This window comes from Prinia subflava, chromosome 8 (genome assembly GCF_021018805.1).
Source record: "Prinia subflava isolate CZ2003 ecotype Zambia chromosome 8, Cam_Psub_1.2, whole genome shotgun sequence".
Lineage (NCBI taxonomy): Eukaryota > Metazoa > Chordata > Aves > Passeriformes > Cisticolidae > Prinia > Prinia subflava.
In genome coordinates, this window is record NC_086254.1 from 8,390,042 (window position 1) to 8,410,302 (window position 20,261).

The 20,261-nt window shown below is 48.7% G+C and overlaps 1 protein-coding gene and 4 non-coding genes across 7 annotated transcripts in view; all 5 read right to left on the reverse strand.

The window, feature by feature from the left end:
- Positions 1-20,251, reverse strand: part of TEX14 (testis expressed 14, intercellular bridge forming factor) — a 28,788-nt gene extending 8,537 nt beyond the window's left edge. For 2 of the 3 annotated variants that reach the window (XR_010081065.1, XM_063402794.1), the window contains exons 1-19: positions 13,959-15,072; positions 13,539-13,704; positions 13,071-13,207; positions 12,227-12,308; positions 11,588-11,718; positions 10,660-10,773; positions 10,226-10,349; positions 8,932-9,110; positions 8,323-8,474; positions 7,488-7,678; positions 7,059-7,200; positions 5,795-6,726; positions 5,030-5,133; positions 4,036-4,115; positions 3,192-3,455; positions 2,529-2,629; positions 2,135-2,242; positions 1,688-1,778; positions 881-971 (exon numbers count right to left, since the gene is read on the reverse strand). Coding sequence is in view for 2 of the 3 variants with exons in the window: in XM_063402794.1 (XP_063258864.1) it covers positions 881-971; positions 1,688-1,778; positions 2,135-2,242; positions 2,529-2,629; positions 3,192-3,455; positions 4,036-4,115; positions 5,030-5,133; positions 5,795-6,726; positions 7,059-7,200; positions 7,488-7,678; positions 8,323-8,474; positions 8,932-9,110; positions 10,226-10,349; positions 10,660-10,773; positions 11,588-11,718; positions 12,227-12,308; positions 13,071-13,207; positions 13,539-13,704; positions 13,959-14,134 (3,365 nt within the window). In the remaining variant the exon portion in view is untranslated. Of the gene's footprint in view, positions 1-880; positions 972-1,687; positions 1,779-2,134; positions 2,243-2,528; positions 2,630-3,191; positions 3,456-4,035; positions 4,116-5,029; positions 5,134-5,794; positions 6,727-7,058; positions 7,201-7,487; positions 7,679-8,322; positions 8,475-8,931; positions 9,111-10,225; positions 10,350-10,659; positions 10,774-11,587; positions 11,719-12,226; positions 12,309-13,070; positions 13,208-13,538; positions 13,705-13,958; positions 15,073-19,765 lie in introns of those variants that run through there. The other variant, XM_063402795.1, reaches the window with a different exon arrangement.
- LOC134554459 (small nucleolar RNA U3) lies at positions 14,821-15,034 on the reverse strand. Its single transcript, XR_010081254.1, has one exon. It is a non-coding gene; the product is annotated as a small nucleolar RNA U3 (small nucleolar RNA).
- On the reverse strand, positions 16,222-16,435 carry LOC134554467 (small nucleolar RNA U3). Its single transcript, XR_010081261.1, has one exon. It is a non-coding gene; the product is annotated as a small nucleolar RNA U3 (small nucleolar RNA).
- LOC134554447 (small nucleolar RNA U3) lies at positions 17,569-17,782 on the reverse strand. The gene has a single exon (XR_010081242.1). It is a non-coding gene; the product is annotated as a small nucleolar RNA U3 (small nucleolar RNA).
- LOC134554466 (small nucleolar RNA U3) lies at positions 18,780-18,993 on the reverse strand. Its single transcript, XR_010081260.1, has one exon. It is a non-coding gene; the product is annotated as a small nucleolar RNA U3 (small nucleolar RNA).
- Positions 20,252-20,261: the final 10 nt, after the last annotated feature.

Here is a 20,261-nt window from a genome sequence, read left to right on the forward strand (position 1 = left end):
AAAACTTTTAATTGACATTTGCAGCTTCAGAACACAACTGAAATTAAATAAAATAACCCCAAATCTAGGAATAGACAGCATTCCATTGTTCCATCATCCTTTGATCTGTCTCAGGTTGGGATAAACCCAGTCAAGGTCAAAGAGGATCAGGCAGATGCTCAGAGAGCAACATCCCCTCTGTCCCCAAGCCAAGGGAGCAACCAAAAACATTCTTTTTTTATCCTAAAACCAAGTGATTTCCACTGCTGGTGCCTCCCTTTGGCCCGGGGAACTCCTGTGGGCAGGAGGGAGCCCAGCCCTGGCAGTCACAGAGCTCCGGCCAGATTTAAAATTGGTGAAATATAAAAGAATATAAAATATAAAATTTACAGGACAAAAAAACCTCTCCTGTTTTTCAGAGGGGACTGCCAAATCTGATGTTACCCCCCTGGCAAGAGCCAGGGAACATTCCAGCCCTGGGCTGATCCCATGGGATTGGGAAAGGCAGGATCTTCATGGCACTCCACAACCAAAGCACAACAAAATGAAAGCAGATGACTGAAGCCTTAATTTGAATTATCTTTGCTCTGTTTCAGGCTGTGGTTTATCAGTGGAAAAGGAATTGTGATATGTACACGGCTTTTTTTTTTTCCTATTTTAGCTCCCTCATTAAGGCAAAAAAAAAAAACCCCACCAAACTCTGCAAAAGACAAAACCCCTTGGGACCTGTGAAAAGCCCTTTTTGTATTTTCTTAGCAAGGAGCTGAGTTATGGAGATAATCATTAAAAACCACCACTGGCATCTTATTTGAATATTAGATATATAAGCAGAATTAATGAAGAGAACACACTTTAAAAGCTAATTTATGCCTGAAGGAAGAGTGAAAATGAGTTTCTCTACCTGGCTCCAGGCACTGGGCTCAGCTGATTCACTCCCAGCTTGTTACTGCCACAGCTCTGTGGTGTTGTGCTGCAGAATAGTATTTTTCCTCCTGAATACAAATAACAAATGTTCCCTGTTATTGGCTTTTGCAAGTACAAAAGAAAACAAGCCAACTCATTGAGCAGGAAATTGTGACTTTATTAAATTTTTTTTTTAATTTTTTTTTTTGTCTGAGTTCTTGCGACCTTTGTTGTTATCGAGAGACAAATGTGTTTTAAAGATGCATTTTCATAAACATGGCACAGCTGCCAGACAGGCACTGAAGCACTGGGGAATATCACAACATTTACAAATTTGAGCTAAAAGAGACAACAGAGTAAGAAAACAATGATTCTCCCATTATTCTGCACACGCACTCTGTCAGCTCTCACTGTTTTTAAGCCCAAGATCCTCCCAGCAATGAGAATATTAATGTGTAAATACAACTCTAATTCAGTTTCCAGCACCACAGCAAGTTGCATAAAAAGATTAAGCAGAGCCCCAGGGTAAAAATAAAAAGGTTTCAAACAAGTTTTTGTTTTGGCTTTTTAACTGAAACACAGCAGAGTACATAAACAGTGCATCTGAAATTCTTTCAGGCACTGCAATGCCCAAACCAAAATCCTGAGTGTCCTGAACTCTCCCAGAAATAATGAGGAATAAGAGATCAATTGAGGGAGAAAAATGAAGGTCCAGCCTTGTGACAGGAGGGCTGCTGGCAAAAAACATCAATGCAACAGCTCCGTGTCCCTGCCTTCCAAGTGCTTCAAGAAAAAGGACATTTACCTGGAGCCTGAATTCCTGATGCTGCCTCTCCAGGTAATTTCTGTGAAAATCCTGCACAAACAGCTCCTGCTTTGCCCTCAGCGTTTGAGGGCTGAAAAGGGGAAAGAAAGAAATTAATTCCATTTTTGACAGAGCAGCTGCAAAGGGCAGGATGACCCTCCCAGGGTGATGTTCCCAGTAATGAGAGTGGAGAGAGAAACTTTTCAGGAGCTCAGCAGCAAACAGCCAAGATTTAACAGAAAAATAGAAAAGTTTTGCATCTTCCAGAAATTAATGAAGCTTAATTGATTTGCTCTTAGCTAAATCTTTATTTGCAGGTACTATTTCAAAAGAAAAGAATAATAATGAAAAAAAAACTCCCGTTTTTCACAGCTCTCTTCAAATCAAATGGGAGCACAATTAAACCACATGTTGTGCAACTTATGTCCAAAAAATGTTATTTTTTACCTCTGACCTTCCCTCAAGAGCAGGAGGAAGGAAATAATCAGGAGTGAAGAATTCTTCAGTCACATCAGGAGGTGAATTAAGGGAACAATGTAATTCCCTTGAGTGTCCCTGTGAAAGACATCATCACCTGAGATGATCCCACTCTCCATTAATAAAAAATACAGATTTCAGCCAAAAAAACCCACTGAAATTCCGAAACTCTCTAATTTATTCACTGGCTTTCAACCCACCTCCTGCTCCGTGCATTACCTTGGTGGGTTATAAAATAAAATAAAATAACAAAAAAGAAAAAAGAGGAAGGAGGAAGGGAATTGTTACTCAGATCAGCTCAGGATGAAACACCAGGCTAAACTTCTTTTAGCTGCCACTAAATTCCCTGGATTTCTGTACATACTCTAGAAAGATTCTCAGCTTGCTGAGGAAGGACTGAACTCTCAGGAATGGCTACTCCAGACTCTGCTTCCTCATCTGGTGCTGGGGACTGGCAGCTCCTCCCTAGGATGTCAGAATGGAACAAAATTATTAAGCAAAAAGAAATAAATAGAGATGTGAAGTGAGGGATCTGAGGCACTGCTGGAATATCAAGGAGAGCAGACAGTGACACTAATTGTCTGTCAGGAACACGGAGGAATAATGACATTTAAATGCTCACCTCATTAATTAATCTAAGCAGGGGAACCTTGCCCTGTTCCTTTGTCCAGAACTTTTTCAAAAGCTTTACTCACTGAGCTGCTCCAGAAAAAGCAGCTGAGTGGTGAGACTGGAAGAAATAGAAGTGTGAAAGCACACTCAAGGGTCTGAAAGCTTTGGGTTTCTCACACTGCTCACAATAATCAGTGAGGATGGAGGGCTCCAAGCTCATTCCCTCCACCTATTAACACCTAATACTCATCTTATCTCTATTTATGCCCATCAAGGAGTGACTGACTTGCTCTGAGGGCAAAAAAACTCAGCAAGACAAAATGGACAGTTCCTGTAAAAAATCACAGGAGCTGAAATCTGGTTGGAAACGGAAAGAGACAAAAAGAGAAGAGAATATTTGATTTCTCAGCCTCACCTGGGGGACTCCTGGGGGCAGGCTCCAGCTCACTCTCCCCAGACTCGGTTCCATCCTCGCTGCCCAGGTCCCAGGGCTCACCTGGCTGCCACCCACACCTCCCCTGCTGCTGCTGCTGCCTTTTGGGGACACCAGCAGGGACACGCCGGGGGCTTTCCTTGGCACTTTCTGCTTCACTTTCCGACGTGCATTCCCCAGCAGGGTAAGGGCAGCCGAGCCCCAGCCGCCCTGAGGCCGCTCTCCTGGCCATGTGCTTGACTTCAGCTGCACAAAAAGAACAAAGTTACCCCTTCCCACCACAGAACCTGCACCTGCTCTGTGCCACATCTCAGAAATGCCACGGTGAGAGCTGCGAGCACGACAGCCTCTGTCATGACAAGAGCTGAACACTTCCATTTTAAATAAAGCTTCCAACCTGCACAAATTGACGTGGACAAGTCTCTGCAGAAGAGTTTTGTCGGTTTGGTTCTGTATTATCCATGCCCGTGCTGCCATCCACTGGGCACTGCCAGCCCTGCCCTGCCTGAACCCACACACTGCCCAAAGGCAGGCCAGGAATTCCTCCAGCTCCACAAACCAAACACCCCAACGTGCCCGGGGTTATTCTGTGCCCAGAATGTGCAAGACAGGGGATCCCACTCACTTGGATTCCACCCAAGAACAACCTCACAGAGCTTCAGCAATTAAGGCAGAGACCTCTCCTCGTGTGCTGAGTTTAATGCACTGCACTGCAGCAAGATTTCTGATATGAATGCTGAGTTAACTCTGCTTTAACACTGATTTAACTCTGCTTTAACACTGATTTAACACTGCTTTAACACCGCTTTAACACTGCTTTACTCACTCCTCCATCCCGACTGCACCACCCTCCTCCTGTCACTGCTTTTTTTGCTGCAGAATTCAGCCCTTGGTTTTGAATGGCACCTGCAATAAATGATGATGAAATGCACAATGAGCACGAGCGTACTGTGTCAAGTATTCCCCAGCCAGGAAAAGGCTCCAAGTTGTTTTAACATTAATTAGAGCACGTGTGCTCTCAGCCTTTTAACAACCCAGCAGAACCAGCAGATTGAGCTGCCAGAAGCTTGGAAAGCACAGACAATTATTTGGGTCTATTCTCGATTAACCAGACAAGCTGCACATCCAGCTCTGCATCTCAGAGCTGCCTCCAGATGCTGCAGCTCCAAAGACACGCCGTGGATGATGTGGGGATTGTTTTATTGATCACAATTTCAGACCTGGACAAACACAACTCTCCTATCAGAGTTCACTCCCTGGCCTTCACTGACCCTGTCAGCACCCGGAATATTTCTGTTCTAACCTTTACCAAGAGGCCTTTCTGATCCAAATGGATCGTGGATTAATTTTAGAACTGCAGCAGTTTTCCTGATTTGACCAAACATTGGAATAAGTGTCTGTCCCCCTCTTCCCAAAGTGAATCTGCACAAGTTTTGCCAGGTAATTTCAACGTGTGCTTTCCATTCATGCTTAAAAACACAAAGAGATGACAATAAAATGATTTCTACTGGGATTTGAAGGAGGGAGAACCACCTTTATCAATACCTTCCCAGATTGCTCTCCTTAGGCACTGGCACAGTTCTGGACCACTGCCCTCCATCCCAGGGGCGTGTGGAATCTTTTGTGACACAAAGTGCCCTGTCACAGCAGCTCTGCAGCTGACAGTGACTCACAGCAGGCTCCTCTCTGTACAGATGGCTTTTGCCTTTCTGAGAAACATTTAATGCCAGCCTTGATCCTGATGTGCCTCCTCCTGACAGCGTCTCTCTCCAGATGAAGCTGTCAGAATTAACTCTTCTGTGAATAAGATCAGAACTCACCACTTCTCCCCTTCCCTTCTTGCTGCAGGATGTGAATCAGCTCCTCTCTGACACTGCACGTTGAACTTCTTTTGGCATCTGGCAGACACGTGTGGGAGGAAATGCTGAAATGAGTCCAACAAGCCATGATTCAGCACACACTGGGCATTCTGCTAATTACTGCCTCAGAACAGGGCAGCGCTGACAAACTTTATTCCCTGAGTTTTATTTTAGCTGCTCTGCTCGGGAGAAAGGATGACAACTCCAGCAAAAACTCTGCCCTGGATTTACAGCAGGTTCCAGGTGCAGGCAGGCAATCAAAAGCTGCAGCTTCCTGAGGGATGAGTGGACCTGAAAGACTCAAGATTATCCCCACAGGAGATATGTATTTGAATTTCTCTCTTTGGTCCATGTATTTAATAATGAAAGTGATCCAGAAGCCCTTCTAATAACAGCTTAGGCCTTAACACAAACAAAAATATTTCTGCACTGGCCTTTTCCCTGAGAGTCCCATCTCCATTTTAGTGCAGGATTTGGACTTTAACCCCACCTGAGCCACTGGATCAGTACTGGAACTGGACTGGGAAGACTGGAGAGAAAGAGGAAACAACACAATTGCACTGCTGAGCTGTTTTCATTCATACAAAATGCACATGGATCACTTTAAAGGACAGATTCACCCCTCCTCTTGGACACCACCCACCCCTGCATCTCTCTGCCTGCTAAGGAGCACAGAAATGCCAACCAGGCCCCCTGCTCAACATTTTACTCCTGGTTTAGGCTCACCTCATCCCCCAGGCCTTTGCCCACGCCGCAGCCCGGATCACGACGGGTGCTTGCAATTTTGCTCTTCCACTTCTCATTTGGAATTGCCTCTCTTTCCTTGGCTGTCCTGGGAACAGCCTGGAAGCTGTCTCTGCCTGGTGCCTGACACGTTATTGTTGGTGGAATGTAGTCCCTGGATGGTGGAGCTACAGCCTTGTGTAAAAAAATATCAGCTCCAGAAAAAGCCTCATCGGTGCTCTGGGAAGCAGCATCAGACCCACTCCAGTGTCTCCCTTGAGAACTTTCCTCAGGGAGCAGATTCATCCTGAGTTCCTGGAGCAGCTTCTTCTGCTTTCCCATGGCCTCCATCCTGTCTAGCTTCTCCTCTGTCCTGCTCAGGGAATCCCCAGCCTGCTGCAGCATGCTCTGCATGATCTTGAGGTTCAGGGCGCATTTGCTGATGAGCTGCTCGCTCTGGGAACGGCTGCTCAGCCTCCTGCCAGCATCTCCCCTCACCTGGGACAGGGGAGAGGCTTCTCTCACCCCTTCCTCTTCTTCCTCCTCCTCTTCTTCCATCTCCTCCTCCTCCTCCTCCTCTCCAGTGAAGCCCGTGGTGGACCCCGAGGATTCCCCTTCCTCCTCGCTCTCCCACTGGCTCTGCTCTCCTTCCTTTTGCTGCCTCTCTGCATCCTCTAGAGCTTGGCCTAACCCAGCTCCTCCTCCCAGGAACTCCTGGGGACCTTCTGGATAACTGGCCAGGATTTCATTCCTTTCAAAGCTGCACAGGCTCCCATCCACATCGCTCTCACTGCAGTCAGAAGCTCCTGTCTGCAGCTCAGAGGAGTCATTCACATTTCTGTCCTGTGCTGGCTCTGCACTGCCCGGTGCCTCCTGTGCCACCAAAGAACTGCTCTCCTTGGGGAAAACAGAGTCTTTGGGGGCAGAAAAGCCACCTGAAAAAATTCAATTTGAAACATTAATTCGTTTCTCTGGAAATCCCACAGCCACGATGCTTTTGCGCAGTGAGGAGTTGATTTTGGAAATTCAGAAATTCCCCAAGTTTGATACCTCTGCTGAAAACTGTGCCTGAACAAAACAGATTCAGAGTCTTGACAACACAATTAACAAATAAATGGCAGCTAAAACCCAAAGCAAACTGCTTCCTTTTTTCAACCTACACCATAAAATCTGTCATAAAATCTGTCATTTTCCTGATTTATGTCGGGCTGCTGTGGGCTGAGGAACACGTGAGGGACACAGGGACATCCTGCTCCAGGGAACTCACCCCCCTTGCTCATCCCTTTTTCCTGGAATTCCACAGTCCTCTTCTGGAAGCTGAAAGCTGATGCCCAGCAGATGTTCACATCTGCATGAACAGCAGATTTCTGTGCTCTGTGTATTCCACCACCCTCAGCCTTCACCAAGTCCTGTAAAACAAAACAAACAAACAAAGGAATAAAATTAAAATATAAACAAAAATAAATAAATAAATAATAAAAATATAAATAAACAAGTTTTATATATTTATATATTTTTTTATATATATTTATATAAATAAATAAAATATAAATAAAATAAAGTTGTATTTGACAGTTCTGTGTGTCTCTGCCTGCTCCTCTGAGGGGGTTCAGCTCCATCATCACTTCCCTCTAGATTTCAGCAGAACAACTTGGATCTGAATGGACACAGCAGAGGTGAGAGTGCTGGAAATCACCTTTAAGTCATTATTCAGGATATATTGAATATCTTGAAGTTTCATGGAGCGGTTCCTCTGCTTGGGCTCCAGCCCTGACTTGACAACATCAAAATAGAGCAGGGGGAGCCTGGCATCTGCCTGCAGCTGCTCCCCTGAAAGGATGAGCTGCTCCACACCTGAGTCTTCCACACCTTTCCAGGGAGGGCTCTCTGCAAGAAACAATTACAGACTTCATGTCACCAGCTGTATATTAATGGAAATTAAAATTAAATAAATAAAAAATTGCATTATTCCCTGTCCATTCCTTAATTTACAATTAAAACCAAGCACTGGAATCTCCTCCCTGTCTTATTCCAACACTGGATGCTTTCAAGGGAGCTGGCAGAAATATCTAGAGGAGAGTGACAAACAACCCTGCTCTGGAGTCTTCATTGGGATTAATTTTTGGAGTAATTGTTTATCCCATTTCACTGTCAGAATAGTCAAAGTGAGTAACAGAACAGGTATTATCTGTAATAACAGCAACAATACATTATAATAATAGAGTAACAATAACTTATCTCTAAGTTATCACAGAGATCAAAAACATAAAAAGCTGCACAAGCTTGTTTTGAACAGTGGAAAGACTTAACTGAATGTTTTGCTGGTAGGAAGAAGGAAAATAATCAGCAGAAAACCACTGTATCTCTCCCATATCCATCATTAATTTCATCCTTTAACCACACAATTTTAAAATTTCTGACAACATTTTACATGAATTCCCAATAATCCTTGGTATTGTCATTAATATTTGGAGTTTTGCTGTGCCTGATTCATTTTTTAAGTTCAACTCAACCCAAAGCTGTGCATTCACCTGTCAAGGCCTCCTGCAGCAGTGCACAGAAGCTGTAAACATCTGATTTAACTGTGCCAGGCTTCCTCCGGATTATTTCAGGGGAGCACCAGCGGAACAGCTGGACTGGGACAGGAATTCGGGTCAGGTCACTGTGCTCTCCACTGTCCTTGCTGCAAAAAGGGAAAAAAATGTAAATTAGGACACACAACACATTCAGCAACAAGGTTTGTATTTAGGAATTCAACACCTGGGTGTGCCACAGCTTTTAGTTTAATATATAAAAGGTTCAGGGCATGTCTGCAAATAGAAATGAGCAGTAAATGTCTTTTGGCAAAGATTTTCTGGGGAAAGCAACACCTCCTTTAACCACCTTACAATTAAAAGAACTGAAAAAAAAAAAAAAGCTGAACTTTTCCCAACAGGAGCTTTACAAACAACCCTTTAGCTTTTAACAGGAAGCCTGACAAAAATTTAATTCTACCCTGCATCTAGGGGATCATTTCAGTAATAATTCACTGAGACGAGAGGGAATACTCTGTCTGACTGCTGGCACTCAATTCCCAGCAGACTAACGAGGTTTTGGGTGTTCATCCCCCATTTCACAGCAGCCCTGGGGGGGTTGCTCACCTCTCTATCACGTACTCCAGGTTGCAGAGCTTGGCCTCCCCAGGGGACACGATTTGGACGGCGTGGGAGGAGAGGGAGCGGTGGATGAAGCCCCGGGAGTGCAGGAAACGCAGGGCGTCGATGACCTGCAGCAACACGTGCAGGAGGGTCTCTGTCTGCAGCACTGGGAATTCTGCACGCTGGAAGGGGGAAAAAACAACCCAAAAGTCTCAAGGTTAACTTTCCCTGAGATTCTCCTTGGGGTTGCTGTTTATAAGGTTTTCCCTCAGGGTTGCTGTTCCCAGAGTTAATCAGGTTTTCAGGCTTCTCTTTGCCCTGGGTGTTTCACACCAGAGGTAGAGACGACAAGCTGAGTCCCCAGTGCACATTTCCAAGGTTGTTTATTCTTCATTATCTCAGTTCTGTCTCAGCTCTGCCAGGCCTCCCTGGCAGGGTCCCTGATCTCAGTTCTGTCCCAGCTCTGCAGGGCATCCCCAGCAGAGCAGGACTGGGCGGGTCAGAGAGCCCCACACCTTATGTACAGTACCCCTGACCCAAGCACCATCCACAATGAACTTTTTATTTACGAAACTGTACCAATGCCTACTACCTATGCTAACATGTCAGTTCTACTCTAAACCAATCTCTAAAATCCAACTCAGCAGAAAATGGGGGACGAGAGCAAGAACAAGGAGCACAGGGGCCACTCCCAAATTCCTCCATCTTGTCTCTTCAACCTCATATACTAAAAATCCTAGATTCTACATTTACATTCTATGATAAACTAAATACTACTTATTTTGAATTCTCTCAGCTTGTGATTCTTCATACAATGTGGGCATTCACTGCCATGGCAGGGATCAGAGGCAGTGTCCTCCTGGGCTCTGTGTGAGGCTGGCTGAGCCCCTGGACAGACCCCAGACCCCCTGTCCGGTCTCCAAACCCTCCAGGGTGGCCACAGGGATGTTCTAGACTCCAACCCAAAAGCATCAAATTTGCAGGTCTGTTAAATTTGATGTGAGAGAAAGGGGGGTTTATTTCTTATGGTTATTGTTTGCTGCGGAAGGAGCAAACGTGGAATTTATTGGGGGAAAAAGAGGAAATTCAGGTTTTTTGTTCTCAATACCAAATCAAATTACAGCATCTTAAAAGGAAAAGAAAGATATCAAATTACCATAAAACACATAGAATTAAAAAATAAGGAAAAGAACCAGAAGCTCAGATGCAAACTGAGGATTTTGTCCTCTTGAGGATGCTAGAGGTAGTCACTAAACTTCTGATTAATTATTATTTAGAATTCGAGCCTTGCAGTTACCCTTTCATGGAGGATGCTGTAGAGAGAGCCAAAGTGAACCCTCTCATAGACCAAACGAATTTTCTCCAGGTCACTGGACAGACAAACAGACATCAACTGCAGCAGGTGAGGGTGGCGGAGTTTGCTGCAAAGGGAGAGGAAAAAGCAAATTTGCAAGGCAAATCTGAGATGAAAAGAACAAAGCCCTGGCCTGCTCAGTGTTCTCATCAATATGACACGAATGCTGGGCTTTCACTGGAATATATTTCAGTGTAAATGCATTTTTCACCAAAATATTCAATTTTAAAAGACCGGGAGCGGGAAGAAAACCGTATTTCTTATCTGGGGAAGAAGTGCAACCCCAGCCTAACACTCCTGAGGATAAATCCCATTCCTCCCGAGGTAAATCCAACTCCTCCCATCCCTGGAGAGCCCAAAGCCAGCCCGTGTCTCACCTGCTGTGCTCCTGCTCTGCCAGGAGGAGATCGGCCAGGCGCAGCCTCGCGCCGCTCTGCTGGGGCTGCAGGCTCAGCTCCTTCACTGTCACCCGGCTGCCTCCCCACACCAGGCTGCAACAACAAGAGGAAACTGGAGCAGATGCTTCCAGCAGTGATTTCCCTCTTTTTTTCCTGTTATGTGGTTATTTAGCAAGGATTTTGTGATGTTCTGGTGTTGCTTTCCCGCTGGCAGGAATTTAGATTTGAGAGTCTTTAAAATGCCACTGAGCTCATCCTGCTCAGTGATGGAGCAGGAAAGGTTCACTGCCCAAAATCCCACCCTTTCCACAAGGAATTCCCTTCACCAAAGGCCATCAGTGACACAAATCAGGGTTTTGGGGAGATTAAACCCCCAATTTGTCAATTCTCTGGCTGCCTCTGAGACACAACTATTTGTTTAACACACAATAATTAGCCAACACCATATTATTGTAATTATTACCAATAATTACAACAATTACACGATACCAAAGCTTTTAAATAAATGCTCAGCCTGCCCTTGCAAGTCTCATTTCAGCACAGGTTCTGGGCTGCACACCTGGATACCCAGAGGATATCCTGCACCAAGATTTACAAGGATTAAATGCTGAATAACACAATCTGTGCAAGCCTGAACGCATTTCCCACCACAGAGGGATCAATACTGAAACACTGCCATCAGTGATTAGCCATAATTGGGTAAATATTGCTTGTGGGTTGTTCCTGGCCTCTCAGACATCAGTCTGACTCAGATATTAATCAATGAACAGCAGAAAACAAGGTGCAAGCAGGAAACAGGGAATAAATCTAGAACAGACGTGGAAAATTACCCAAACAAAGCCCTGGTACAACAATTTGCTGTGTGATTGAAACAGAGAGGGGCTAAAATCTCTTTAATTCCACTTACTTGGTCATGGCCATGTAGGGCCCCACATGGTAGGAAAATGCAGGTTCATCGTCAGCCTGGGCCACATCTCTGTCCCCAATGATCGGGAGAGAGGCCAGGTAGCCCAGGTGGCCACTGCCTGCGAGATAGAACTGAAACAGGGCATCACCAGAGGGAAAAACCCACAGCTCCCAAATCCCTGCAAGCCCAGGAACAACCTGAGCGTGATCACTGCAGCATCAGCTCAAACATCACTGGGAAATCTGAAAAATCAGGGCCAAAATCTGAAAAATCAGGGCCAAAATCTGAAAAATCAGGGCTAAAATCTGAAAAATCAGGGCCAAAATCTGAAAAAACAGGGCCAAAATCTGAATTTCCCAAGGAAGGTGGGACAGGGAAAGCAGAAGCAGTCCTTGGGGACTGCCACAGGTGACATTTAACAGGAATTTCTGCTGTTCCAAACCAAACCAGGGCCTGTCAGCCACCACCAAAGGCCTGAATATTTCTGCTCTTCATGGGGTTTTTTTCCCCATCTTTTCAGCAGAAATAAGAATGCACTGCAAGTTAAAAATAGCACATGTGGGATAATTACAGTGAGGAACGGGAGATTCTGGAAAAATGTTCTATTACCATGAGAAATCCCTGCTCACAGCATCTTACCTTCCCAAAACCAAAGCTGTAAATGTTCCTGGCCACGCTGCGTTGGCCTTTCAGTAATTTACCCAGAGGATTCTCAGCATTTCTAAACACCAAAAACAAAAGCAGTAAGAGCAAATTATTTACTCCAAGGCTTGGATACAGAGAAAGAGATTAAAAAAAAATAAAAGCAGAATTTCTGCCAGAACCCTGCATTTGACTGGTCACACACACACAGTGTGGATGGTAAAATTCCAAATTATTGAGCAGCTCATTAAAACTTTTTAGATGCACTTTTACGGTATTTATTTATTTAAAGCAAGATAACCAATAAATATACACACACACTGTATATCCTGCACTGCTTTTTTGTTCACAAGTCTGTGTTTTTCCCAACGTGTATCTGACACAAAAACTCCTGAAACAGTCATGAACAACCCCCAAAAAGACCTGCAGTGACCTCAAAAAGTGAAAAACCAAACTGCTTCATGCTACCACTTTAATGCTACTAAAATCCAGTGCTTTTAATGCTGATTTCAAGAGTTAAATGAATAAAGCATAATTTTAAAATAAAATTAATAAAGAGTTTTGTCACCCTGGTTTTGAAGACTTTTTTAAGCCTTCTGTGAAATTTCTGACTCCAATATGAAGAATATAACAGAAGGCTTAAAAAAGTCTTCAAAACCAGGGTGACAGAGTTTAATTAATAAAAGACATATATTTACAACTATCGAGTTTCTATTTAGAACTGTCACAACAGAAATAAAATTAATTACAGCGAACTTAAACCTGCTATTGTCAAAAAGATACAAGAAGCTGCTAATTTTAAAGTAAACAGAAAATGGAAGGAAAAGAAATCTCCTGTTACCCTTGGACAAGGCCACCAAACCTCGAGGGGCTGCAGATCAAGGATTTTGAGGAGCCAACTTTCCTGAGGAGGTCAGAGGGAAGATTCCAAACTGCAGCCTGCATGTGCAGTGTGCACTGCTGCATAAATTCCAGCATCTGGGCAGGAGGAGGGAAAAAAACCAATAATTTAGGGCTTCAGAAGAAATAAAACCAGCTCAAATTCCTAAATAAGGCAGTTGGAAAAAATAACTGGTTACTTGCAGTACTGAAATGGACATTTTGAGAAATGCGTGAACAGAAAAAAAAATCTTGGAGAAAATTATATGGAAGTGGAGGAAAAGCTGACCTCAAACAGGCGACAAAATTTGAAACTTCACCCACAGAAAATCCTAATTTCAGGTTGCTTTGTGAGAGGAGCGTTGCGATAACAGGGAAGAGGAGTTTTAAATCAATATTGCAGTCAAGAATCAGCCTTGCACACCGATACCTGAGCACTGCTTTCCTTGCTGGCTGACAAAGCCCAGATCTGGGGGGTTTTCCCCTCCTTGTCGTGGACTCGGAGGTCTCCTCCTCCATCCAGCAGCTTGCTGAGGATCCACTGGTTTCCTGAAAAAGCAGCCGCGTGCACCGGGGTGCTCCCGTCGTAGCAGCGACTGGGGAACAGCAAAAAAACGTTCAGCAGGGGGAAAAGCAGCATTTTTTGGAATGGTTGTGTGCTCCCAAATAACAGAATAAACCATGAAAAAAAAAGGAAATTATTTCTCTATTTATATCTGAGGAGATTTGGCTAAAATAGCAACATGCCTCTTAAGCACTTCTTCAACTTCAGGGAATGTTGTGTTTCACGGTGATTAAACCCACTCCAGGATTAATTCTCATTAAAAATAATAAATGTTTGATACTCAACTGATTGGCATCCGAGCCATATTCCAGCAGCACATCCACTATTTTACCCAGCCCCAGCAGTGCAGCAGTGAAGAGACAGGTTTGGCCCATGGAATTCACAGCATCGACAAAAGTCCCTGCAAGGAAACCAAAGATATTCTGAGGTGGTGCTTGTTTTAATAAAAGCTGGTGGTTCATCTCCACAGAACTGGCTGCTCTGAGCTGCTGCAGGTAAGATAATACAGCAGCAGAAATTTTGGGGAAAAAGAGCAAATTATATTTTTTGCGACTTTCTATAAGGATTGCAAGAACTGCTTGCCCACGAGGACTTTAAATAAAGGATGTATAAGTAATAAATTGTATTTTTACATGTTGTAAGGACATTTACATGTAAGGAACTAGTAAGGACTTATATGTACTGTTTAAATTAGAGAGATGGGTGTATAAGTATATATATATGTGGAAATATATATATATGGATATATATATCCATCATCTGTGTAAGTACAAATGATGGATATATAGGTAGAGCTGGATGAGCACACCGAACACAGGAGAACAGAATTAATAAATAAGTAAATTAGTAATTAGTCAGAGCATGGCACTGATAAGGGCAAGGTCACCGGTTCGATCCCCGCATGGGCCGTTTGCTCCAGGATGAGCTCAATGATGCTTGGGGGTCCCTCTCCAGTCAGAACCCTCGGTGATTTCCAGTATTGGGTTGTTTTGATTTTGTTCAAAAGTAATTAATTCCCGTGTGGAATTAATTGACAGACGGGAAGGAGATGACCATATACAGACGAGAGATAGGAATAAAGAGGGGAAGGGTAGTGTAGGTAAGGAAGCCAACCTATTTTTTAACCTTGATAAAAAGAGGGCCACAAACCACTCAGCCCGTGTTCTCTCCCTCCCGAGCCCCACACAGAGGGCCGGGAACGGTCATCAATGGCGAGCGGCCCCTGCACAAGCAGCACCGCCCGCCCGCTTCGCGCTCAGGAGAGAACACCCCGCTCCTCCTCGTGGCTTGTGACGCCGCTCACAGGCGATCACTCTCCTCTAGTGACCAACTACAGAAATGATCCCTGAGAGTATAGTCTTAACACACCGCCCCGACACGCGCTCCTCCCGCACACCGCCCCCCGCGCTCAGCGCACGGCCACCCCCGACACCCACCCCGCGCGCCCCCGACAGGAGCCCGCGCGGCCCCGCCGAGCGCCCGCAGCCGCGGGAGCGCGCCCCGAGCGCGCCGGGAGCGCCCGCGGCCCGCGGAACGGCCGCGCGTGGCGGCGGGCGGGACACGCCCCCTTGATCTGCATATTCTGCTCCCGCTGGCCAATCAGAAGCGAGCGCGCTGTCGCCCCGCCCATGAGCGACTCCCCCGCGCTGCGCTGGCAGCGAGCGGCTCCGCTGCCATCCCCGACACGGCCGCTCCACGGACACCCGGCCCCGGCGCCTCCACGGACACCCGGCCGCTCCACGCACACCCGGCCCTGACCGCTCCACGGACACCCGGCCGCTCCACGCACACTCGGCCCCCGGCAGCTCGCTGGCCACAACACGCTCGCCCCTTCTCGCCCTTTCGCTTGGCAGAGTCATCCCGAGCGCCCGCTCGTTCCCCACTTTGCAGAGCCCATTCGCGCACCGAGGCGAGAGCTATTTGTTGCTTTTATTCTAGTTTGTTGTTTTATTCTAGATTGGGTGGTTCACCCGGACAGCCGGCTCTCCGATTATCAAGACCGTGTACGTTTTTATGAATGCGTCAGCATTCATTGCTTACAAATTGCATCACTTTATTAATTAGTACTCAACCTCTTATTTACTACTGGTATCTCTCGTTTTCTGTGCTGTTTTTCCCTCCGCTTGTGCCGGGGGTTGTTATGAATAGGTGGTCAGTGGGTCAGTGGTGGCGATGTCCCACGGCTGGAATGACCCTCCCTCAGTTACTGCCCAGTCCCGCTGACCTGCCCAGTTCCTGTGGGGATCGCGATTCCTTTTGCTTTAAACTAAATATGAGCGAAGCCCCCGAGCTTCACAGCACAACTGTTTAATCTTCTCTGCCTGTCTGTAGCTGCCGATTACCGATTAAAAAATGGGAACTTTGGTTGTGATCCGGAGGGGATCGGTGATCATCAGCAGCACCCGCGGCACCGCGAGGGCTCCGCTGTCCCAAGATGCGTGAGCCCTCTGCAGTAGGAATAAAACCACACACAGAGTTTTGAGTTTTGTGTTGAGGCATTTAGTGGCAAGACCTGTTTTTAAACTATGATAAAAAAAGAGGGCCACAAACCACTCAGCCCGTGTTCTCTCCCTCCCGAGCCCCACACACAGGGCCGGGAACGGTCATCAATGGCGAGCGGCCCCTGCACAAGCAGCACCGCCCGCCCGCTTCGCGCTCAGGAGAGAACACCCCGCTCCTCCTCGTGGCTTGTGACGCCGCTCACAGGCGATCACTCTCCTCTAGTGACCAACTACAGAAATGATCCCTGAGAGTATAGTCTTAACACACCGCCCCGACACGCGCGCCTCCCGCACACCGCCCCCCGCGCTCAGCGCACGGCCACCCCCGACACCCACCCCGCGCGCCCCCGACAGGAGCCCGCGCGGCCCCGCCGAGCGCCCGCGGCCGCGGGAGCGCGCCCCGAGCACGCCGGGAGCGCCCGCGGCCCGCGGAACGGCCGCGCGTGGCGGCAGGCGGGACACGCCCCCTTGATCTGCATATTCTGCCCGCGCTGGCCAATCAGAAGCGCGCTGGCGTGGCTCCGCCCCTGCCCCGCCTTCCCGATCGGGGACGCCGCCGCCGCGCCCCGCGCCGGGCCCAGGACACGTCCCGGGAGGCGAAATCGCCACCGGGGTCTCCCTTGTCCCTTGTCACCCGCTGATGGGCCCTAGCTGACAGGAACCGCCTGCAACGCTGCAGGCTTTTGGGAAGAGTCGCTCGAAAGCTGCACGGGGGAAAAGGGCCTGGGGATGCCGCTCGATAGTGGGTGCACAGGAGCGGGCAGTGTGCCCAGCTGGCCCAGAAGGCCAATGGAACGTGGCTTGTACCGGCAAGGGTGTGACCAGCAGGACCAGGGCAGTGACCGCCCCCTGTACTTGGTACTGGTGAGGCCACACATCGAATCCTGTGCCCAGTTTTGACCCCAGCACAAACAGAAGGATATTTAGGGGTTGGAGAGTGTCCAGAGAAGGGAACACATTTCGGGAAGGGTCACAGATCTGCTGAGGAGCGAGATCCCTCTGAACTGAGGGAGCGGGGGGGCCTCAGCCTGGAGGAAAGGAGCCTCAGGGGGGACTTTCACCCTCCCTGCAACTGCCTGAACAGAGCACACAGACAGGTGGGGTCTGTGTCTCCTCCACGGAACAAGTGACAGGATGAGAGGAAAAGGCCTCGGGTTGCACCAGGGGAGGTTTTAGATTGATACCGGGGAGAATTTATTCACTGGAAGGGTTACCAAGCACGGGCACACTTGGCCAGGGCAGTGGCTGAGTCCCCGTCCCTGGAGCGAGTTGTACGCCATGAGGTCAGGGCACTTGGGGTCAGGAGTGAGGAGGCAGCGAATTCTGAGATTGCACGAATGTAACCACTGCCCAATTACATCTGTTTTTTAACCATGATAAAAAAAGGGCCACAAACCACTCAGCCCGTGTTCTCTCCCTCCCGAGCCCCACACAAAGGGCCGGGAACGGTCATCAATGGCGAGCGGCCCCTGCACAAGCAGCACCGCCCGCCCGCTTCGCGCTCAGGAGAGAACACCCCGCTCCTCCTCGTGGCTTGTGACGCCGCTCACAGGCGATCACTCTCCTCTAGTGACCAACTACAGAAATGATCCCTGAGAGTATAGTCTTAACACACCGCCCCGACACGCGCGCCTCCCGCACACCGCCCCCCGCGCTCAGCGCACGGCCACCCCCGACACCCACCCCGCGCGCCCCCGACAGGAGCCGGCGCGGCCCCGCCGAGCGCCCGCGGCCGCGGGAGCGCGCCTCGAGCGCGCCGGGAGCGCCCGCGGCCCGCGGAACGGCCGCGCGTGGCGGCTGGCGGGACACGCCCCCTTGATCTGCATATTCTGCCCGCGCTGGCCAATCAGATGCGTTTTCGAAGCAGGACTGCCGCGCGGCCCCGCCTCCTTCCCTCTAGGAGAAGTGACGCTGCCGCCCCAGCGCGGGCTGTCACAGCTGTCGCGACACGACACAAGGGACCGCCACCGCCCGTGCTGCCTCTGCCCCGGGCCAACAGAGAAGACCCCGGTACCAACAGCGGCGGCGCAGCACGGTTGCCGACGGGGGGGTGCGCTGGCTCGCAGCCTCTCCTGACACTTGCAGGGTGGCATTCCTGTACCAGAAAGAAAAACCCCACAGGGCACTGTTTAATGAATTCCGGCCCTTCCATCTCTGGGGTCAGCCAGAGCAGCACGGACCCCACAGCACAGCCTTCTGCTCGGTATGAACAGCACAACACGGAGCACTTGCTCTCTAAATCCCAGCAGAATTTGTAGCCTGACCGACACCCACTTCTACAGACGATGAAAGGCAAATCCAGAACCGGTTCCCGTTTGTCCCAGTCACTCTCTGACCATCACCGTTCACCAGAGACGTCGCACCAAAGGAAGCCCCCCTGCCCTGCGCTAAAGAGGGGTCGGAGAATACCATCGGCCGGAATACCCTCATAAAGCCTAAATCCGTGTGAGTCCTCCCTGCCTTCCTGCGGGTGGCCCCAGCGTGTCACTGCGACGACAAGCTGACTGCGCGGTCACTAGGGGAGAGGACAATTCCCCTGGGCAGGGGTCAGCGCTCACTGCTCGCTATAATTCTTTTTTTTACCATGATAAAAAAAGGGCCACAAACCACTCAGCCCGTGTTCTCTCCCTCCCGAGCCCCACACAGAGGGCCGGGAACGGTCATCAATGGCGAGCGGCCCCTGCACAAGCAGCACCGCCCGCCCGCTTCGCGCTCAGGAGAGAACACCCCGCTCCTCCTCGTGGCTTGTGACGCCGCTCACAGGCGATCACTCTCCTCTAGTGACCAACTACAGAAATGATCCCTGAGAGTATAGTCTTAACACACCGCCCCGACACGCGCGCCTCCCGCACACCGCCCCCCGCGCTCAGCGCACGGCCACCCCCGACACCCACCCCGCGCGCCCCCGACAGGAGCCGGCGCGGCCCCGCCGAGCGCCCGCGGCCGCGGGAGCGCGCCCCGAGCGCGCCGGGAGCGCCCGCGGCCCGCGGAACGGCCGCGCGTGGCGGCTGGCGGGACACGCCCCCTTGATCTGCATATTCTGCTCCCGCTGGCCAATCAGATGCGCGCCCGCAAAGAAGCGCCGGCCCCGCCCAGCCCCGCTTTGGGAACCCGTTCTGGATCTGCACAACCCACCGAGGTCCGTGATCCTAAAACCGAAACAAAACTGCACCGAATATTTGGTTTCATGTACAAAATCCCCTGTTTCTGTGTGGCTACAAATCTGGTTGTCAAAATGCTTAAGGTCTAAACCGAACCTTAAGCCTTTGACAATCCGAAGTAAAACCCCATTTAAGGAGGATACTCCTACAGCTGAATTGCAGAATTTTCGTTCTACAATGCCTCAATCATGTCCTTATGAGCACTTTACCAATCAAAGATTCCTTTTCTTTTCAATTAACTTATTTTAATACATCTTTTGATTCGAAAAGTAGTCCCACTTATAGAAAAGGGCAGCTATCAATCATTTTGTTAACATATTTCACTCAGACAGTTGAATTCTACAAGCAGTATACTATTTTTTACCAGGAATAAAACAATACAGGAAAGCTAAATCTTTTCAGCCAGCACTTGTCTGAACTTAGCTTTTACCTTTTTTCAGAAGCTTCTTCACTTTCACATAGTTCCCTTCCCTGACATACTCATGCAGGTCAGCTTCCAAGGAGTCTCCTTTTACAGTTCCAAGCTTGACTGGGCATGGAAATGGGGGAGGGATGGGATGAGCCATCTTCTTTCCTGAGCAGAACTGGGAAAAGGTAGGAAACGTCACTAACCTGCAAAGCACCTCAGCGTAAAGAACTTATTTCTGACTTCAGAACCTGCAGAAGCCCTAAATTACATCTGCTTCCTGCAGAAATATCCAGAGATGGAAAGGGAAAACTGCATCCTGCCCTCCCTTACAGTCCCCTCTCGGACCGGCAGGTGCGGGAGCACCGCGGGGACAGGAGAGGTGACAACGGGGAGATCACAGAACCTGCCAGAAGCAGCGGCTTGGAACAGGCGGGGCACATCCAGCGGCATTCCCGGGTGGGGAACGCCCGCTCCAGCCCCGTCCCGAAGCCCGCGGACGCGCGCGGCCCACGAGGCT